Source organism: Euleptes europaea, chromosome 3 (assembly GCF_029931775.1).
Source record: "Euleptes europaea isolate rEulEur1 chromosome 3, rEulEur1.hap1, whole genome shotgun sequence".
NCBI lineage: Eukaryota > Metazoa > Chordata > Lepidosauria > Squamata > Sphaerodactylidae > Euleptes > Euleptes europaea.
The window spans coordinates 32,298,957-32,317,946 of NC_079314.1; the positions used below are offsets into that span (position 1 = coordinate 32,298,957).

General features: G+C 46.5%; 2 protein-coding genes and 1 pseudogene across 3 annotated transcripts in view; all 3 read right to left on the reverse strand.

The window, feature by feature from the left end:
• Positions 1–18,242, reverse strand: part of KPNA6 (karyopherin subunit alpha 6) — a 35,478-nt gene extending 17,236 nt beyond the window's left edge. The window contains exons 1-2 of one of the 2 annotated variants that reach the window (XM_056847049.1): positions 18,236–18,242; positions 546–682 (exon numbers count right to left, since the gene is read on the reverse strand). In XM_056847049.1, coding sequence (XP_056703027.1) covers positions 546–682; positions 18,236–18,239 — 141 coding nt within the window. In that variant the 5' untranslated portion in view covers positions 18,240–18,242. Of the gene's footprint in view, positions 1–545; positions 683–2,616; positions 2,640–18,235 lie in introns of those variants that run through there. The other variant, XM_056847050.1, reaches the window with a different exon arrangement.
• Positions 1–18,990, reverse strand: part of EIF3I (eukaryotic translation initiation factor 3 subunit I) — a 130,200-nt gene that overhangs the window by 94,753 nt on the left and 16,457 nt on the right. The gene's annotated exons all lie outside the window — the stretch shown is intronic.
• On the reverse strand, positions 13,410–16,117 carry LOC130475787 (cyclin-dependent kinase 11B-like; annotated as a pseudogene).

Here is an 18,990-nt window from a genome sequence, read left to right on the forward strand (position 1 = left end):
CCCTTTTAATATACAAATCCAATGCCTCTGTGACTGACATAATGCCTTTTTTACTAAGCGACAGGGACCCCAAGGCTACATTGTCAGTGGCAAGATTTGTTTCAGTCCTTATATCTCTCCAACACTAGATATATGCTGCTCAAGATCAATTGATCAAGGAGCTTCTAAGGGATAAAAGGAAAGTTTAAAAGGATCAGGAGGCTCCCAATGTGAAAAAAAAACCTTGACCTGAGACCCCGAAGAGCCACCATCAATCTTAATTGGCAATACCAATTTAGACAGACTAGTGGTCTTCAGTGCAAGAGAGATTCACATGCTCAGGTGACTCAGCCACTGAAAGACTGAAATCCCAGTTTTAATCCACTCTACCAGTTTGCAAAGCTCGCAGCTTCTCAGGTACGAGACAACCATACCCCTCACAAAAAAAAAATAACGAGACAATGATCCATCTAAGCTCCAGAAATGTTTCAGGGTAATCAGAAGCAGTTAACTCTGACTGCCTTCTAGCCAAGACAAACGCATCTGTCACCCTGCACAAGCACTACCTGTTGCTCCCGCTTCTGTTTGCGCAGCTGGATTCCTTCCTCCTCTCTCCTCCGGCGCATCTCCTCGGGATTCAGTGCCTTGTTTTTGTAGCTCTTCATTCTGTAGTTGTTCTCTTTCGCTGGGCTCGCCATGGTTTCTGCAAGGGAAGAGGAGAGGAAGATGCCATCTCTGCTAAGTCAAGCGGAAACAGGGCTCCAGGCTAAGGACCTGGCATTGTGCTACACCTGTACTGAAGGGGCTCAAACGAACGTGGCTGATGTATGTCATCACTTACACAGAAGAGCTTGTACAATCCAATCACCCAACGCCACTGTTACAGATAAGAACCAAGAAGTGCCCTGCTCAAAGCTGCGCAGCAGGTCCCATTGCATAGATAGGATTTAGATAATTATCAATTGGTTTGGAAGAAATATCAAGGAAGATCTTCAAAGATGAGATAAGTTAAGAATTTCCTGGTTCGGAAGAATTTCTGCATTTAAAATGAACATACTAACAAAGTTGATTTTTTAAATTCCAAATGGTACCAATTTATATAGATGAAAAGACTTTGCTGTGTCATCTCTTCAGAGCCCTACTCGCTAAGCCTTACAGTGCATTCCTAAGGAGAGTTACTCCAGTCTAAGCCCATTGAAATGAATTGGATTAGACTGGAGTAACTCTCCTTAGGGATGCACTGTTAGTCTGCATACACTGCAAGCCTCCCTTCCATAGTTTCTAGTAACAAAACAGAGCACGCTAATTCTCCCAGCTTTCTCTGGAACAAGCTGGAAAAGGTAAAGTCAAATGGGAAACAAGCCCCACCCCTAATTTTGGGAGTAAAATTAAGACTAGTGAGATTTCAGCGTTGGAGGGAAGTATGCAGAACAGATCAAGACTAGCTTACAAGATAGCAATGAACTTTACAGTAGCATCTTGGTGCTTGACCTGCTGTGGCTGGAGAAGAATTCGGTGGATCTTTTCATTAGCAACAGGACCAACCAAGGCATCAAACAAGAACTGCTGAGCTCAACACAATATCAAAATCAGTATTTTGATATTGCATTTTTTAAATTTTCTATCACACCTTGAGGCCCTAAACACAATGGGATTTACATTTACATACTTACATATGTATACATACATACATAAACAAAGCAGTCCACAAAGGCGGCAATGCTCTCCTACAATTAAAACAATACAGGGAAGCCAAGAGAGCACTTGAAATCATCTTTCAGCATGGTGTAGGAGAGCCAGCATGGTGTAGTGGTTAAGAGCGGTGGTTTGGAGCGGTAGACTGTGATCTGGAGAACCGGGTTTGATTCCCCACTCCTCCACATGAAGCCAGCTGGGTGACCTTGGACTAGTCACAGTCTCTCAGCCCCACTTACCTCACAGGGGGTCTGTTGTGGGGAGGGGAAGGTGATTGTAAACCGGTTTGATCCTTCCTTAAGTGGTAGAGAAAGTCAGCATATAAAAACCAACTCTTCTTCTTCTCCTTCCTTACAAAGAATGAGCATAACAGACCCCGAAAATGTTGATTTCTCTTTCTGACAACCGCTCGGGGCTAGGGGACCAAAAAAATCACCTTAACAAGAGCCTACCCACTCAGGTCAAGTGAAGAGGCCTAGTGTGCCGGCATGAGGTACAGGGTCTTCTCAGTGGTGACATTGAGAATTGAAAATTCATTTGGCCTCAGCCTTTGAAAGCTGCAGGGAGCTTCTAAAAACAGCCACCTCCTTCCGCCACATATTTTGGGTAATTTAATAATAGTGAGTCTTTGGATTTTATTCTGGTCTGGTATGTCTCCCTGCTATGATCCCTGAATGTGCGTTGGTGATGGTCCTCTTTTCTGTTGCATCATTGGTATGACACTGTTTTAGCGTACTCTACTGTGTTATTTTTAAACTGCTCTATTGTAAGCTGTCTTGATAAAGGATAGGCACCTCTAAAACAAAAATAACATTTGGGAAGCTTTGAAACAACCCGAACTTCTGCAGGGGGTCTTGTAGAGAGCACAGTAATCCAGCCCAGCCCAGGAAAACCAGCCCCAGAAACCTTCACTCAGTGCAAGCAGGGTCACCTCCTGTTTACCTGCTGCTTTTCGGGACGCTTTCCCTCCATGTCTCTCCCTGATCCCATCCTCACCAGTGATGCCTGCAATGAAGGATGTACAAATGATGGCCTCCCATTCTCATAGCAACAAGGCATGTCACAGACGCAGACTTGTGACTTCACTGCTAAGTTAGGCTGCAGAAGGAAACGGAGTTGGAAGTTTCAGACTGGCGCTGGCAACCACCAGCTGGAGAACTGCCAGTGTCACTTGTGGAAACTGAAAAGAAGTGCCGGTCAATACCACCCCCCAACAACAATGCCTGGCAACGTCCTACGGGGCAAGAAGTCAAAGGACTGGGTTGACAAAAGCTTTCATGCAGTCCAAATACTTTCCTCTCTACCTTCCTAGCTGGTTCAGTTCACAATCCCTCACTTTTCCCTCTTCTAATTTCACCATGTTGCCTCCGCAAATACACACACCCCGACAAGGTTTCCACCCATCCTCTCAAAACACCTGTATGTCGCTCTCTGTCTTGTGCTCTCCCTTCAGCGCCCAGCTTCCCAGTGGACCCCCTGGCTCAAGGCCTACCCTCCCAGTCTAAATATGTGTAAGTGCATTTGGTCGTCCTGTCCTCTGCAGTTTGGCAAAGGGGAGAAAACAAATCGTAAAGTCTTTCAGGGCAGAGAGGGGACCTGCTGCTTGTTTTCACCAGGGGCCAGTATCCACCCTCCGTCCTTGAAGATAGGATTATAAACATACCTAATTCAGTCTTGAGGAAGGTTAACAGGCTCAGTTGCTCTTCACTGGGGACCCAGGACTGCTGCACTCCCAAAGCCAGTTAATGAAACTGGCCTTGGGAATGCCACGTTTCTAGGTACAAAGCTTAAGCCAGGGCCTCCCGGTCCCCTGCTCTCTTCCAGCACACCGCATTGCCTCCTTTTGCTTCCTACCATGCTATTAATCTCTGCTGAGTAAGAGATAGACTCACATATTTAAAACTGGGGCTCTCACTGCTGAGTCAGAGGGAGACGCAGACAGACAAGGAAGCTATTATGGGAAAAGACTGGACAAACATGGCTGTGTTTTTTGCCCGCTGCTGTACCATGCAAAAGGGAGGCCCAATCAGGAAGAGGCAGGTGATCAGAAAAAAAACTGAGCATGGGTAGTCAGCAAGGTTTAGAAAGTAACTTATTTGTCAGGAGTTATAAAAGACAGAAGAACTGCTTGTGTCACTAAATCTCTCTTCATTAGGCACAGTGTTTAAAAAAGTAGGGCTGTACCAGACATCCACCTATTTCATTAATCAAGATAGAAGAGGTTTTCTGGGGGGGGGGGAGAAGACATCAAGTATTCCCCCACACACACACCAAATTTTAGGGTTGGATCCCACAGAAGATTTCCACGCGCACAACAGCTCTTGCAAGTGGAAGCACTAAAACTATTCTTCATTGCCTGCTTGCGCCAACTGAAAGTGATCATACCCCCACTACTTTTTTTCACGTGCAAAAAAGCAGCACAAGGCGTTTCTTCTGGTACAGTTTCAAAACCAGATTAAATGAAATCACATAAACCACATCATGTGTACGTGCTCCATATACACATGCACTTAGTTAAAAAATCCCATGGAAGTGATAGGTGTTGCTGAAGCTGTTGCTTAAGGGGAACTGCATGAATTGTGTTTTCCTTTCCATGCACACATCACTGGATCCAATCCTAAAGATTGACAGCAGTCCCCTCCATCCAGGCCTGTCTGCTGCCATCTGATCCACTGCTGCAGCAGATTCCTTTGTTACTTGGGCTCCAACTGGGGATTACACAGTGAGCAGAATGATGAAGAAGGAGAGTTGGTTTTTATATGCCAACTTTCTCTACCACTTAAGGCAGAATCAAACCAGCTTACAATCACCTTACCTTCCCCTCCTCACAACAGACCCCCTGTGAGTAGGTGGGGCTGAGAGAGTGTGACTAGCCCAAGGTCACTGAGCTAGCTTCATGTAGAGGAGTGGGGAAACAAATCCAGTTCACCAGATTACCCTCCACCGCTCATGTGGAGGAGTGGGGAATCAAACCAGGTTCTCCAGATCAGACTCCACCGCTACAAACCACTGCTCTTGACCACTACACCACGCTGGCTCCAAACCACCACTCTTAACCACTACACCATGCTGGATCACATGGTAGTCAGCCAACTCTGGCTACAGAATGGTATCACTGAGGCACCACCACATTGCTGCCTTCTTTTTGCCATGGGGGCAAAAACGATATCACGTGTGGCAGACCAACACTTCCACCTTCACCACCTGAAGTGAGCCCCATAAGCTCCACATGCACACACTAGTCAGTGGGTCCCAACTCTTGCCTCTAGGCTGGCAACTGAGCGGCCAAGCTCTTAGCCCCCAGAGGGCTGGGTTTGGCACTGGGGTTTCCAGCACCACCCCGTAACACAGAAAGCTCATTAACAAGACCACCACGCAGGCAGTGGGCTATCCAGGTCAGGGCAATGTGCTGTCGAGTCATGGCAACCCCAGCCACGAGGTATCCATGGCAACAGATGAGCAGTAGTAGTTTGCCACTGCCTTCCTCTGCATAGTAACCCTGGACTTCCTTGGTGGTCTCCCATCCAAGTACTAACAGTGGCCTACACTGCTTCGTTTTCCAGCTCTGACAAGCTTCAGCTATGCTGGGCTTCAAGATGCGAGATAGGCTAAACATGACTAAATGTGAGATATGAATAAGGTTGCCAGGTCCCTCTTCACCACCAGCGGGCGGTTTTTGGGGCGTAACATGAGGAGGGTGGGGTTTGGGGAGGGGCTTCAGTGCCATAGAGTCCAATGGCCAAAGCAGCCATTTTCTCCAGGTTAACTGATCACACAAGAGCGTTTGGCATGATGTCAGAGTATCATAAGTGATTTTGCACGTTACTACTCCACAGGAACACAATGTGTGCTTCCCGTTCCTTAACACCAACTTCAAGGTGAAACTACCACCCTGGACTTTTATGTGCTCAGAAGATACAAGAGTTCCAGTTGGGGAAGATACGAAGGCTGTACCTTGGTTGTGAAATTGTACGTATGAACCACAACTGCAGGGAATTTGTACATGCTGTTCCTGTGCGCCATGGAAACTTTCCAGATTGTTTCAAAGCATGAATATACATTCACAGACACAAACACACTGTCCAGTCATTAAATCTTTGATAACACATGTGCAATGCATCCTGTTTTTTCTTTCTCTGCTGCTCCCCACCCCCTTTAAACTTCCCTCCTAGCTCTCCACACAAGGATCACATACATACAAGTTTGGAAACTAGGCCCACAAACATGCTTTTCAACCTCTCCACTCGCACATTCCAAGGATTGCCTAGCTCTGAAACTCTTAACACTCCAAACAGCAGCTCACAGCAAATAAGGAACCTGCCACAGCTCTCTTTAAGGGGGTTCAGCGGAGAAAAATGCAAACAGAGACAACAAAAAAATGAATGCCATCCATTTTTAGTTCTTGGAGCTAGCTACGAACTCAGAGGCTTTAGGCTTTGGTGGACCTCCCAGATGAAAAGCTGCAGTTCCCTCCTCCCACTTCCAAGATAAGCTCATGAGTTAAATCCGTCAAGCTGACTACGGAGTACATGTCATCCTCAGTGATGCCAGAGAAAGCACAAGTCATGAGTCGTTTGGCAGCACACGTCACCTGCAGGCAGCAGCCACTTAACACTCCAACTATTCCATGCAAACTAAGTGAGAGTAACAGATTCAGGAGTATCTGTGCCAAGCATGCGGCAGTCATCATAGGGTGACAAAGATCCTTTTCCCTTGCTCTTTTTTCAAGGATTGTGCAAAACTTGGCACTTCTAAAAACCTTCTATGCTGGCTCAGACCATCTAGCTGAGTGTTCCATCTAGTAAGAGTCACCCTAGCTGAGATATTTAGTCAAAAAATGGAAAAAAAAGATGGAAAAAAAAGATTTGTGAGAGTGACAAAATTTCAAGGCAAGGCTTCAAGGCAAATATTAAACCAAAAAACATAGGATCATCTCGGAGGTGGAGGATTTTAAACTGCTACTGTTTAATGAGATAGTTGCGCAAAGGAAAGGTCAATCTGATCCAGCATTTTTCACATTTCTACCTTGAGGGGTATCAACCCTGTTTGCTATGGAATTCCCTCCTCCCCATGTCACAGAGCAGTCTGGGGTTATGTTCGCAATATGTGTCCTATTCAACAGACACACTTGGTTGTGCTTATTGGAGGGACAAGGCACACTGCCCACAGCTGTACAATCAATCATAATTTATTACAAACATGGACCATCAACTAAAACAGAATGTCCCACAGCTGTACATTGTAGGGGAAGCTCAGAAGCAGAGGAGGAGCCGTCTCTCCAGGAAGTCTGTCCACAGTTATCGACCTTCTCATCAAGGAGCTGCCTATCCAGGGTTCTCCAGAATATAGCCGCACAAACGCTAATGTTAAATGCAACATTAATTTAGGCACAGTGCTCTGGATTCCTGAGTTCCATAAGGGCTTATCAAGTACAATTTTTTGTTTGAGCAGTGCTATCTATCCATTTCAGTGGATGACCAACATTTGCATTAGAATCATTACCTCATTCACTCCCTCCACATCACTGAAGATCTTATAAGTCTCTTGACATGCCCAGAGCCCTTTCAGATGGTCAATCACTCTACACAGCTAACCAGGCTTTACTTTTTCCTGAAGGAGTCAAAAAAATGGGAAGGAGGAATCCTCAACTCAAGTGATCCTCCTCCAGTTTTACATGGAGTTCTGTGACATGGGGCTCTTTGGTTCTAACAGTTGGGGCACTATCAGAAGATATCCCACTCCAGTTTGAAGCACCACCATTATGCTACTGGACCATTTCTCCCAGTCCTGGAGAAGCCGGTGCAGTAAGGCCAAAGTACTTGTGCCAATGTAAGAAAGTTCTGTGATGTTTGTTGGGGGGGGCGCATTTCTGTCACTCACTAGGGAGGACACTGCTGCTTGCCCAAGCCAACCAGCTGACCTCCACAGGCCACATCACCAGAGCTCCTGGACATCAAAGTTCCTTCCTCCAACTCCAGAACCAGTTCATACGCTTGCCTCTGAAACAGGTTTGATTGCAGGCTGAAATACCTTGGTGTGCTTTACATCCAACCAAGAACCACCAGGATCAATATCTAGAGAAAAAAGCCAGCTCCCATAGGACAATAAGGGCAGGTAGTAGGAGGAATGAGAAAAGCTGAGATCAAGCTTTTCACTATGGATGCAGATGCCATTTAACAAAAGCAACCTATCTAAAATTTATCATGTAAATATTTTCACAGTAACAAGGGCATAATCTACGCCTTATTCATATTCTTACACATTATCAGCTCTGCTACTAATCAGTTAAGAAAAATTAACATGTCAGTCTTATGTGCAGATGGATAACAATAAGACTAGCATTGGAAAATACACACTACACAAGCAAAGAGAATCCTATAATGCACAGGTAACTCTTTGTCAGTTTCCCAAACCTTGGAGAACATTTACAGCTATATATGAACAGTAAATGAAAGAAACTTATTGTTTAAACATTTAAATGTTTAAAGTTTTACATCCAAATGTTGGATGAGGGCATTGAGACACATCATCCTTTGCGTTTATCAACTTGCCTTCAAGATTCCATATAAAATAATGATAACACTGGTGTGTGTGGGGGGGGGGGTAACATGGACACAGAAGAACCTCACTATGACCAAATATTTAAGGAGAATTTTGCTAGAAATATAAAGTCGGGGGAGGGGGTGATTCTTCTGTTTTTTCCTACAAGGATTTTTTTTTTAATTTCCCCTCCCAAAACATGTAACTAATTTTTTCTCAATATTTATTTACAGGATTTGTTTCCCATGCTTCTGCCCAATCAAGGCCACCTAATATGCTATGTGTACAATATATTATTTAAAAGTTCAGTGTTTTCAATGTGTGAAGTTTAATCTGATATGCAAACACACAACTGGTCCTGTTAGGACTACATGAGATGGTTTCTGTACAGATAAATGCATTTTCTTTTTACTATGAAATCCAACTTTTTGCTATTTGAGAGTAAGAAAAAATGAACTATATATATATATATATATATATATATACACACACACACACACACACACACACACACACACACACATACATATATATATACACACACACATACATACTAAGGAAACCATACAGCAGTTCACAGCTGTCTCTCTTTAGTACCTGGCATACTTATAATGCTGCTTGTAGAATGTCATATTTATGAAATTTAAACTAAATGCCTAACAGTACAATTTGTAGCTAATTAGGTTTTTTTACAGGCTAATTAAGTTATCAAAGACACATTTTATAGTATAACAGCAATACAATAAAATATTAGACTTGATAGGGAAGTATTGCCTATTATTTCCATTTTTCCCACAGCTTCAACATTTCTAGAACTTTTACATCTCTAGATTTCCCCAAAAACCTATTTTCAATGTTGAAGAATACCGGAAGTCCACACCAAGCACTACATCTAACATATCTTTGCCACTTGCTGCTGGCCCAATTAACTGTTCTGTTCAGGATAATAATTCACTGCACCAAGCAAACAATCCCCCTTTAGGGCACGTGGGAGGGTGAGCCTAGTAAAGGCTAATTTAAGGGCTCAGAAAAGAAAGTTACAGTCCGGAACAAAGCCTGCCCCACCCATGTCAGTTCTCAGCCTTCGTTCCATTCCCTACACTTCCCAAAGAAGCTTAGGATACTGAACAAACGACCGGACCAGATAACCAAAGAGACAGCAAAAGCACGAGATTACTAGCAGGGCATTCGCAGGTGATGAAGACAGGAAGGAAAGACAACCTAAAGCCACCCTAAGCCCCTCTTAAGAGGGTCTGCCAGTAAGTCACGCTGCTGGTCAGAGATATACGTTTCAAATATATCGATGTCGTCAGCATAATTTGATGCACAAAGTGTGTCACTGACTAGAATAGCTCATATCAGATCCAGTGAATAGGTGGGCCTGTGCACACAAGCTATAATCCCACAGTAATTCAGAATGTGTTTCCACATTTGGAGTGACCTATCCTTTTATAAAGAGAGAAAGTTTCCCACCATTCAGGCTTGGATGCATGTGGGCAGCACCTACTGAGGTATTCTATGTTTTTATTAGTTCCGGGCCTTCACTACAATTATGCCTCTGAAGTACCACAGATTGTGTTCCTCAATGCATGTGTACGCAGGTGCACACAGAGCCAACTAAGAGGTATCCCAACAGCTCACAATGGATTACTAGAGCATTGTACGTCTGCTAGCAAATCCTTTATTCAGACAATTCTTTTGATGGCCTGGTGCAGTCATCACCGCTGCAGACAAGCTCACAACGCAACAGCATCCATGGAATGTGCCCCTTTGCTGACCAAGCCGGCTTGCAAACAAGGGGAAGAAAGGAAAAGCATTTCGCTATCCAGGAAGTCAAGCTATTGCTATAAATGGCCTTTTCACATGCTGGTCGAAGTTATCCCCCAACATCGCAACAGGTGTCAGATGCCAAACTCCTGACACCATGCCCTCTGTAACTCCCAACAGAAGCAACTCAGAGCAGAAAAACCCAAGGAAGATACAGACATAGTCACAAATCACACCACGTGACTGCACTACAGGCTACCCTGAGTGGTACCCATTGCCAGGACAGAGGGAAAACTTCATTACAAAGTCTTAAAAACTAGGTATCCAGACGGCTGGATTTTTTCCAGTCTTCCCATATCATCCAGTGTATGGGTTTTGACAGACTCCATGAATATTTTGACAGCTGCATCACAGCAAGAGAAATGATAGCCAGGGGCTGTCAGACTTAGAGGCTGCCCTGGTGCAGTTTGATTGGCACTTACTTGTTCCTACTGTAAGCAGCAGTTTGGGTTCTGAGAAATGTTAAGCAAACAGGGCTAACCCCCACAGAAATAAAGGGTGTAGAACCACTACCACCCCTAATTGCAGATTATTAATTAAAATATATATACCCCACCTTTCCTCTAGGCTCAAGGAAGCTATGTTTTGTTGTTGTTGAAGAGTTGGTTTTTATATGCTGGCTTTCTCTAACACTTAAGGGAGACTCAAACAGAGTTACAATCACCTTCCCCTCCCCACAACAGACACCGTGTGAGGTAGGTGAGGCTGAGAGAGTGTGACTAGCCCAAGGTCACCCAGCTGGCTTCATGTGGAGGAGTGGGGGGGAGGAATCCAGTTCACCAGATTAGCCTCCGCTGCTTGTGTGGAGGAGTGGGGAATCAAACCCAGTTCTCCAGATCAGAGTCCACCTCTCTTAACCACTACACCATGCTGGCAGTTGCTGATCAATCAGGACTTTCAGGTGGGCACAGAAGTGTAGGTTTTGTGTCACTAGACTTTTCTTGGTTAGATCTGCCATATGGTCATCATACCAGGCTCTCGTGTATTTCCATGAGACCTCCTTTTAAGTCCCAAGTGAAGAGGTGGCATCCCCTGCTGTATGGGAGACAACACTGATCTACAGGATTGTGGTCAGTTCTAAAGTTGCTGCAGGGCTAGTCTGTCACAGAAAATTTAAAACAAATCTTCTGGCATCTTAAAGCACTAACAGATGGATAATGAATTACCACATTACAAAAGTCTGCTAGTCTTTAAAGTGCCAGAAGGCTGCAGTTTTATGGCTATTATAAGTATCACTAGGGGACGATGTGAAGTGCTTTATAAAGATACAGCATTACTGCTACTTGCGTTAGTTAAGATTCCACACTACTCACATGTAGCAAAGTGCTTTTTCAACACAGGGCCAAGCAGTCGATAGCCAAGTCCAGTTTAGATGTTGTGTCACAGCGTCCAACCACACACACACCGTGCAGGGACCCTTGAAACTTTTTCTCTGTACACGCTCTAGCCAATCGTATCCGGAGATACAACACAGCAAACTCAAGGACAGACTTGCCTTCTCAAAGAACTATTGAATAGATTAAGGCTTTACCTAAAAGTACAAGACAAACTGAAGCCTTGAAATTCTTTGGACAATTGCATAATTCCAAGATAACTCTTGGGTATCTTCACAGCAATAAAGGGAGAGAATCCCAAGACGTTCCCCTTCCTTACAACCAGGCACTGAAGCTTATCATAGTATTGTGAACTTATATTTTCCACAGTAGTGTCATCATATCAGGAACTGCCAAAATATCACAATATACAAAAGACTTTGAGTTCCTAAAAACTCAGACTAGGGATTAAGTCCCCCCTCCCTCAAAAAAGAGAAAACTGAGAAAAAGATGTTTCAGGGCATGATGTTAAAGTCCAAGGTCGTCCTATATTCCTCACCACCACTTTGTACTTAACATTCAGCTTAATTAAAAGTTCTTGGGAACCTACAAGCTTGTGCTCACTATTCAGTGATATTTTGGTGGTTCCTAATAATAAGGTATTACACTACTGTGTCTGGAATTCTTCTCTAGACCACCTATCTTACTATGTGACTCTTTTTAAAGTCAAGAAACCGTAGGTCACCTTTACAAGCTGTAGGAGTATTCATTCAGCTGTCTTAAACTATTTCCCAAGAGCAATTCCTCGCCACAAGGTATAGTGAGGGCTACTAATCTAAGATAGTTTTTAAAGGGGAATTAGACAAACTGGTGGAAGACAGCTCTAACAACAACTACTAGCCATGAATCTTTCATAAATGTGACTTTGGCACCTGGGGATGCAATTTTCTCCTCAGCTCTGTAGGGGCCACTGTATCAGGTGTTATCCTGTCTGCCAGTGAGAACTAAATGTAGGGAGCCCCAAGTGGTGGAAGGTCCCACACAAAAACACAGCTGAAAACCCACCCATGAAAGGATAAAGACCTCCAATTTTAGTTGTACTTTTGCCTCTGCTTCTGATGCGCCCACCAGTTCTCAGACTAGAGATCCCCCCAGTCATAGTTGTCATGAAAGCTCAAACTCTCTCACTCACAGGCTTGTAGGCCAACACTGCAGCAAAAGAGGGCCTCTTCCTAGCATACCAACTGTATTACTAGATGACTAAAGAATTTTATACTAGACATAACAACTCTTCCATCATTGGGTCCCATTTAGACAATTTAGACAAAAAAGGGTTCTTTCTCTGTAGAAAAACAAAAGAATCAAAAACATTTGTTGAAATGCTGAGATTTATTTCATCCTTCTCTTAAATGTGGTAGTAAACAGGCAGAGGTAACCAGGAGCCAATTCTTCCATTAAGAAGATGGACCAGGGTTTTGCAACTTCCTTCTCACATTCCAAGATTAGTCTTGCTGTGTGCATACAGGAGCTCAGCTTGTGTCTCAGAAGAGTTCACAAACACTTCAGACTGCATATTCTTGAAAAAGTTCCACAGAAGTTAGAAAACATGAGGAAGGCATCTGCCCGATGTCCTTTAGGAAAGAATGCAAAAGTAAAATGTTTTGAAGGGCATTTGTTGGTTGTTATCAGCAGTAATTAGACTCAAAAAAATTAAAAAAAATTTTATTCTACAAATTTACAAGCAAAAGACACCAATCAACATAAAAAGTTTTAAAAACAAAAGGGGGGGAGTTCCAAAACTGAACTTCAGGTTTATTTGTTTTTGTTTAGAAGAGTCCTTGGCTTTTTTGGATTAATTCCAGTCCACAGAATGGAACGCTGTACTGTATTCCAGACAGGTGAAGAAGCCTTCCGCTCACAGACAATGTTCCGCAGCAAATAAAGAAGCAGAATCCAAACGGGAGGAGCGCAACGAAAGCTCTTGCCAACTGCACCGGCAAAGGGTGAAACGTTCACCGCTTTCGCTTCCTGTCTCTTTGATCTGCTGCACCTTCCGCTTAGAACTTCAAACTGAAGCCTGGGCCGGCAGCTGATGCCCCTTGGTTTGTGGTTGTCAGGTGGAAGCCTGTATCCTTCAGATTGTCGTCGGTCAACTGGCTGTATCCTAAGTCCCCCTCGGGAGGCTGTGGACTCGTACCGCGCTTCACCCACTGCTGCTCGCTTTTGGCCGGCTGCGTCAGTAACATGGATGGGTCAATCGTCAGGGGGGTCTCTCGGAAGTACTTGTGCTTTAAACCATCTTCCGCGTTGATTAGTTTGCCGGGGTAGTACGTCAGGAACTTGTTCATGAGATCAAATCCCTGGTCAGAGAGCAGCGCCCCAAACCTCTTGCGGCGGTTGTTGTACGGGTACTCTGTGAAGGTCATCTTCTGGACTGCCGGCAGCTCATTGTACCCAGGCCAGATTTTCTCACTTGGGGTTCCCAGGTCCTTGAAAACTTTGTTAATTTGGTCTATTTCTGAATTCCCCGGAAAGAGCGGCTTCTGGGTTAGCAGTTCTCCAAATATACAACCCACGGACCACATGTCGATGGCTGTGGGATATTCCTTGGCTCCAAGCAAGAGCTCTGGAGCCCTGTACCACAATGTCACAACAATGGGTGTATACAGTTTCCGAGGTGACCCATATTCACGGGCCAAGCCAAAGTCTCCAACTTTTAAGATGCCAGCATGGCTCAACAGCAGGTTAGAAGTCTTCAAGTCTCGGTGCAGAATCCAGTTGCCATGGAGGTACCTAACTCCCCGTAATAGTTGAATCATCAACGTTTTCACTTCATCTGGCAAGAAGGGCTGCTTCATCGTTTCCATGAGACTCTTGAGGTCGTGCTCTACATAATTCATGACAATATAGATTTTGTCCATGTTGCTGCCAACGACAATTTCCCTAATGGTGACAATGTTCGGGTGTTGTGCTTTCAGGATGGTGTTGATTTCCCTTAGCGACGTTATGGGGAAACCTTCTTTCTCCTTTTCCATTTTCAGCTGCTTCAGGGCCACAACCTCATCTGCTTTGGCTCTGTACACCACACTGTACATTCCCTCCTCTATTCGGTTCAAGCACTGGAACTCTTCCACGCTACGACAGCCCTGAAGGGCAGGAAGGTACTTGGGCAGCTCTTGCTTCAGCTCCACGGGCGAATCGGGGAGGTAGTCTCCTTCCGTCATGGTGTTGGACTGCGGGCTGGCCTCAGTGACATCCTCCTCCTCTGCTTCACTCCCTAATGAGTCTCGATCGAACCTCGACTCGACTGGGATGTGGTCGCCATTCTCCCATTCCTCCTCTTCACTAATTTCTTCGTCGTTCACCTCTTCAACAGACTGTTCGGAGACTTCTTCGGAACTGCTCCGTCTCCTCTTCAGATTCCTCGCTGCTGGACTCCTCCTCCTCTTCTTCCTTGTCCTCCTCCTCCAAACCGGAGCCCTTTCCCCCTGATGACGCGTCTACTGAGTTGGTTTTCCACTTGCTGTCGCTGATGTCCTGCAGATCTGAAAGAGGGTCTTTCTCTTCTGGCTTTTCCTCTTTGATTGGCTTTCGGATTCCATGCGGTGATCTCTCAGCTCTCCCTCTTCAAGGGAATCGCACTTTGAATCCCGATCATCAGAATTGTTTAGGCGCTTTATGTCTGCTTTCTCCTCTTGTTCCTTTCGGCGTTTCTTCTCCTGGAGAATTTCATCTAACGTTTTCACTTTCCAAGATTCCTTTTTATCACCCATTTGTGTCAGACAAGGCACAAATAACCATTATTTTCTCTCATGTACTGTAGGGTAGGACAATTTCACATGCCCATCTTCAAGTTATTTCTAAGGTTAGGTAACATTCAACAATGGGCTCAACCAGCAGTAATTAGACTTTTATTGTCATATACTGACTTGTTTTAATTGCTGTGGGGTTTTGGTAGCCACTTTGACCCTCTCTTTGGGTGGGAGGGGAAAGCAGATACAGAGTGTGTAAAATAACAACTGAAGTACTAAAAAACAGCATTACCGTATATACCCGCGTATAAGCCGAGTTTTTCAGCCCCAAAAAAGGGCTGAAAAAGCCGAACTCAGCTTATACGCGGGTCAATACGGTAGGGGAGGGGAGGGGGGAGGAGGGAGCAGGGAACTTACTGCCGCTGCCGGTCCCACGCCGCTTCCTGCTGCCAAGAGCGGCCTGGGGCGGCCTCCTGCAGCTGCAGGGAGGTTGCCCCGGCCCTCGCCCGCCCTCGCCGCCGCTGCTGGCGGCCGAGGGCGGCCTGGGGCGGCTGCCCCGGCCCTCGCGCGGCCTCGCCGCCACTGCTGGCGGCCGAGGGCGGCCTGGGGCGGCTGCCCCGGCCCTCACGCGGCCTCGCCGCCGCTGCTGGCGGCCGAGGGCGGCTGCCCCGGCCCTCGCCAGGCCTCGCTGTCGCTGCTGGCGGCCGAGGGCAGCCTGGGGCGGCTGCAGGGCGGCTGCCCCGGCCCTCGTTCGGTTGTGTCGCCGCCGCCGCCAGGCCCGCGCCGCTTGCTGCCGGGAGCCCAGGTAAGCCTGCGGGGGGGGGGAGGGGTTATAAGCCGACCCTCGGCTTATACGCGGGTGCCTAATTTTTCCCCATTTTTGGGGAGAAATTAGGCACCTCGGCTTATACGCGGGTCGGCTTATACACGGGTATATACGGTACACATTTCCTGGGATTTCAACTACAGCCAAATGGATGTATCCTCCTTTCAGACTCACCCAAGAACCATTTCTCACCCTCACACTGTCAGGATTGAAACTAGTACTCTCCACGCATAGTAAATTATCATAGAGGAATCTAAATGTGCTTGGGAACCCAAAAGCTGTGGTTGTTACCTCCCTACATCAAGTCTTTCACAGATTAGTAAAATAGCCAGTTGCCTGGCCACCTATGGCAAGTAAGAACTACCTCTGGAAGACCAGGCAGGGAAGCTCTTCTATTTCAGGCTACAAACCATATTATAGCCTTCATTATTCTTCCTAAACCAAGGGCATGAACCAAGCAATGACAGCCCAATCTAAGCCACTTTTTTGTACCGGTACTAATGGACCTCGGTTAGTCTCTTGCCTTGAAAACCCCAAAAGGGGTCGCCATAAGTCGGCTGTGACTTGAAGGCACTTTACACACACACACACTAACGGACCACTAATTTTAATATCACTGCAAAAGCAAAAAGCTGTAACAAACAAATCCTCTTCAAAAAGTCTTTGAGGCCAAGGGACAGCAACAGTTCAGGGGCAGAGAATACATGTCACAAAGAAGGCCCGTGGTTTCAACACCGGTGTATAAGGACACCACGCAGCCAGGACTCTTCAGAAAGGCAGTGAGTCAAAACAGACAGCACCGCTCTAGATAAAGTGATGGCCTACTACTAACACCGTTCACACTGCCCCATGGGAACATGCTGTCACAATTAGGGCTGTGGCTCAGTGGTAGAGTATCTGCTTGGAGTGCAAAAGGTCCCAGGTTCAATCCCTGGCTTCTCCAGTTAAAGGGACTAGGCAAGTAGATGATGTGAAAAACTTCTGCCTGAGACCCTGAAGAGCCGCTGCCAGTCTGAGTAGACAATACTGACTTGGATGGACCAAGGGTCTGATTCAGTATAAGGCAGCTTCATGTGTTCATGTATGCATTCAGTCCACACTGTCCCACAATCCACACTGCAAACAAGACTACCCAGAGAGTTACTCAGCACTATATCAAAGCTAGAGTAAAATAAGCCACTGTCGTGCGTATGGTCAAGACGCTTCTCCCTCACGTCAAAAAGTTTTCCAAAGGAGAGAGAAATTGTGGTTGTATATGCGGATGGCCAAACATACAGAGTCTTTACATGGTAAAGATATGGAAGAGTTAAAAAAAACTTGGTTAAAGGCCATCGCATTTTGGGATGAACTGGCAAAAATACATCTTACAAGTATAGTTAATGAATTATAAATAAATGGTAATGTAGTTTATATAAGGATAGGTTAAGGTCATTTTAAATACTGTCAGAATACTTCTCCGGAAGTCCAGTGGTGGTGGGACACTCATTTAAGGTGGGTATTTGGGCACTGTTTATTCTATAATATTATAACAGAAGACGTAAAACTGTAGTATAAGTGCTCTTCTTGTATTTTTGTTTTGCTTTTTAGTTATTTGTGTATGTGATTTATAATGTGTTGTTTTTATGAAAACTAATAAAAAAAATTTAAAAAAAAGTTTTCCAAGGGGGCAAGGGAGGAAGACCGGGAACGGAAGCTGGTTGGGCCCGAGGGCTTGCCCGGCGTCCCTACCGCCACGTGAAAATGCACAGACGGGAGGCACAGCTTTATAGCTCCGGGACAGAGTACAGCCAGCCCTTCTCTGGAGAGCTTGGCAAGGGGCAGAGCAAACAGCTCACCCGCACCAAGGCGAGCGGCGCTGCAGGGCGACGGGGGAGGGGCAGACGACGACGTTAACTTCGCTCCCTCTCCCGAGGCAACCGGCCGGCCGCCGGAATGCAGGCCAGGCTCTCGGTCGGGGTGGGGAGGCGCGGCCGGGAAACCAGAAACGCGCGTGTGGCGGGGAAAAGCAACTCCCACCCGCACAGGCGCAGCCGGCCTCTGCCCACCCTACGCCGGGCCCCGAGCAGCGCTTACCCCAAGACCGGCGGCTCGAAGAACCAGGAACCGAAGGGAGCGTCGGCCCCAAGGAAGGGAGGCCCAGCGCCGCCTCAGAAGGACGGCTGAAGGGGAGAGAGCTCGCCGGAATCCCCTCAAACAGGGAAGGGGGGAGGAGAAAGGCCGCCTCCCTCGTCAGCCGGGAGGCTAAGGAGCCCTCAGGGAAGGAAGGCTCTGGTCCCCACGTTCAGCCAACTCCCGTGTCTCACCCATGCCTGCGAGTCTCTCTCTCTGTCTCTCTCGCACGCTCCCTCCCTCCGGCAGCGGCTCCGGCGGCGACAATATGGCGGGCCAGGGAGAGCCAGGCCAATGAGCCAAGCGGCCTGCGAGGGAGGACGGGGCCAAAGAGGAAGCCGACGGCAGCCGAGGGGGGACAGAACGCCTCGGCGATCCCAGGCAGCCCGCCGGTCACGCCCCCCTCCTTAAAGAGGAAGGCGTTTGAAGAGGAGGGGCGGGGCTCGCGATGACGAAAGCGAGGGTCGAAGGATGGGTCGGGTGGCGGAGGTGTCACTGGGGCAATCGCTCTCTCTCTCTCTCTCTCCCCCCCCCTCACAAAGACGCTGGAGATTTCAATGTGTGTCGCAGTAAATCTCCCATGTCTTTCTGGTGCCGCTTTTCGTGTGCACTAGAGGCAACTTTGGGTGAAAACGCATGGTCACTTTATCCTCCTTTCATCCCGGTTTCAGCCAGGATTCAACGCATGCGTTTCGCCTAATGATCCTGGCTAAAACAGGGGTTAAAGGAGGATTGTGAACAAAGAAGGTTGTGGCTTTAAAAGAAGTCGTGTGTGCAAATGTATCTATTGCACACGTACTCTCTGCCGCACTATGTGCCTGTGGATATAGCTACTTATGTCCCACATTACTCCTCAGTGGGAACTCGAAGCAGCATTCTCTCCTTCCTAGGGGTGGCCGAGCTCCAGGTACTAGCTGGGAGATCTGCTATTACAACTGATCTCCAGCTG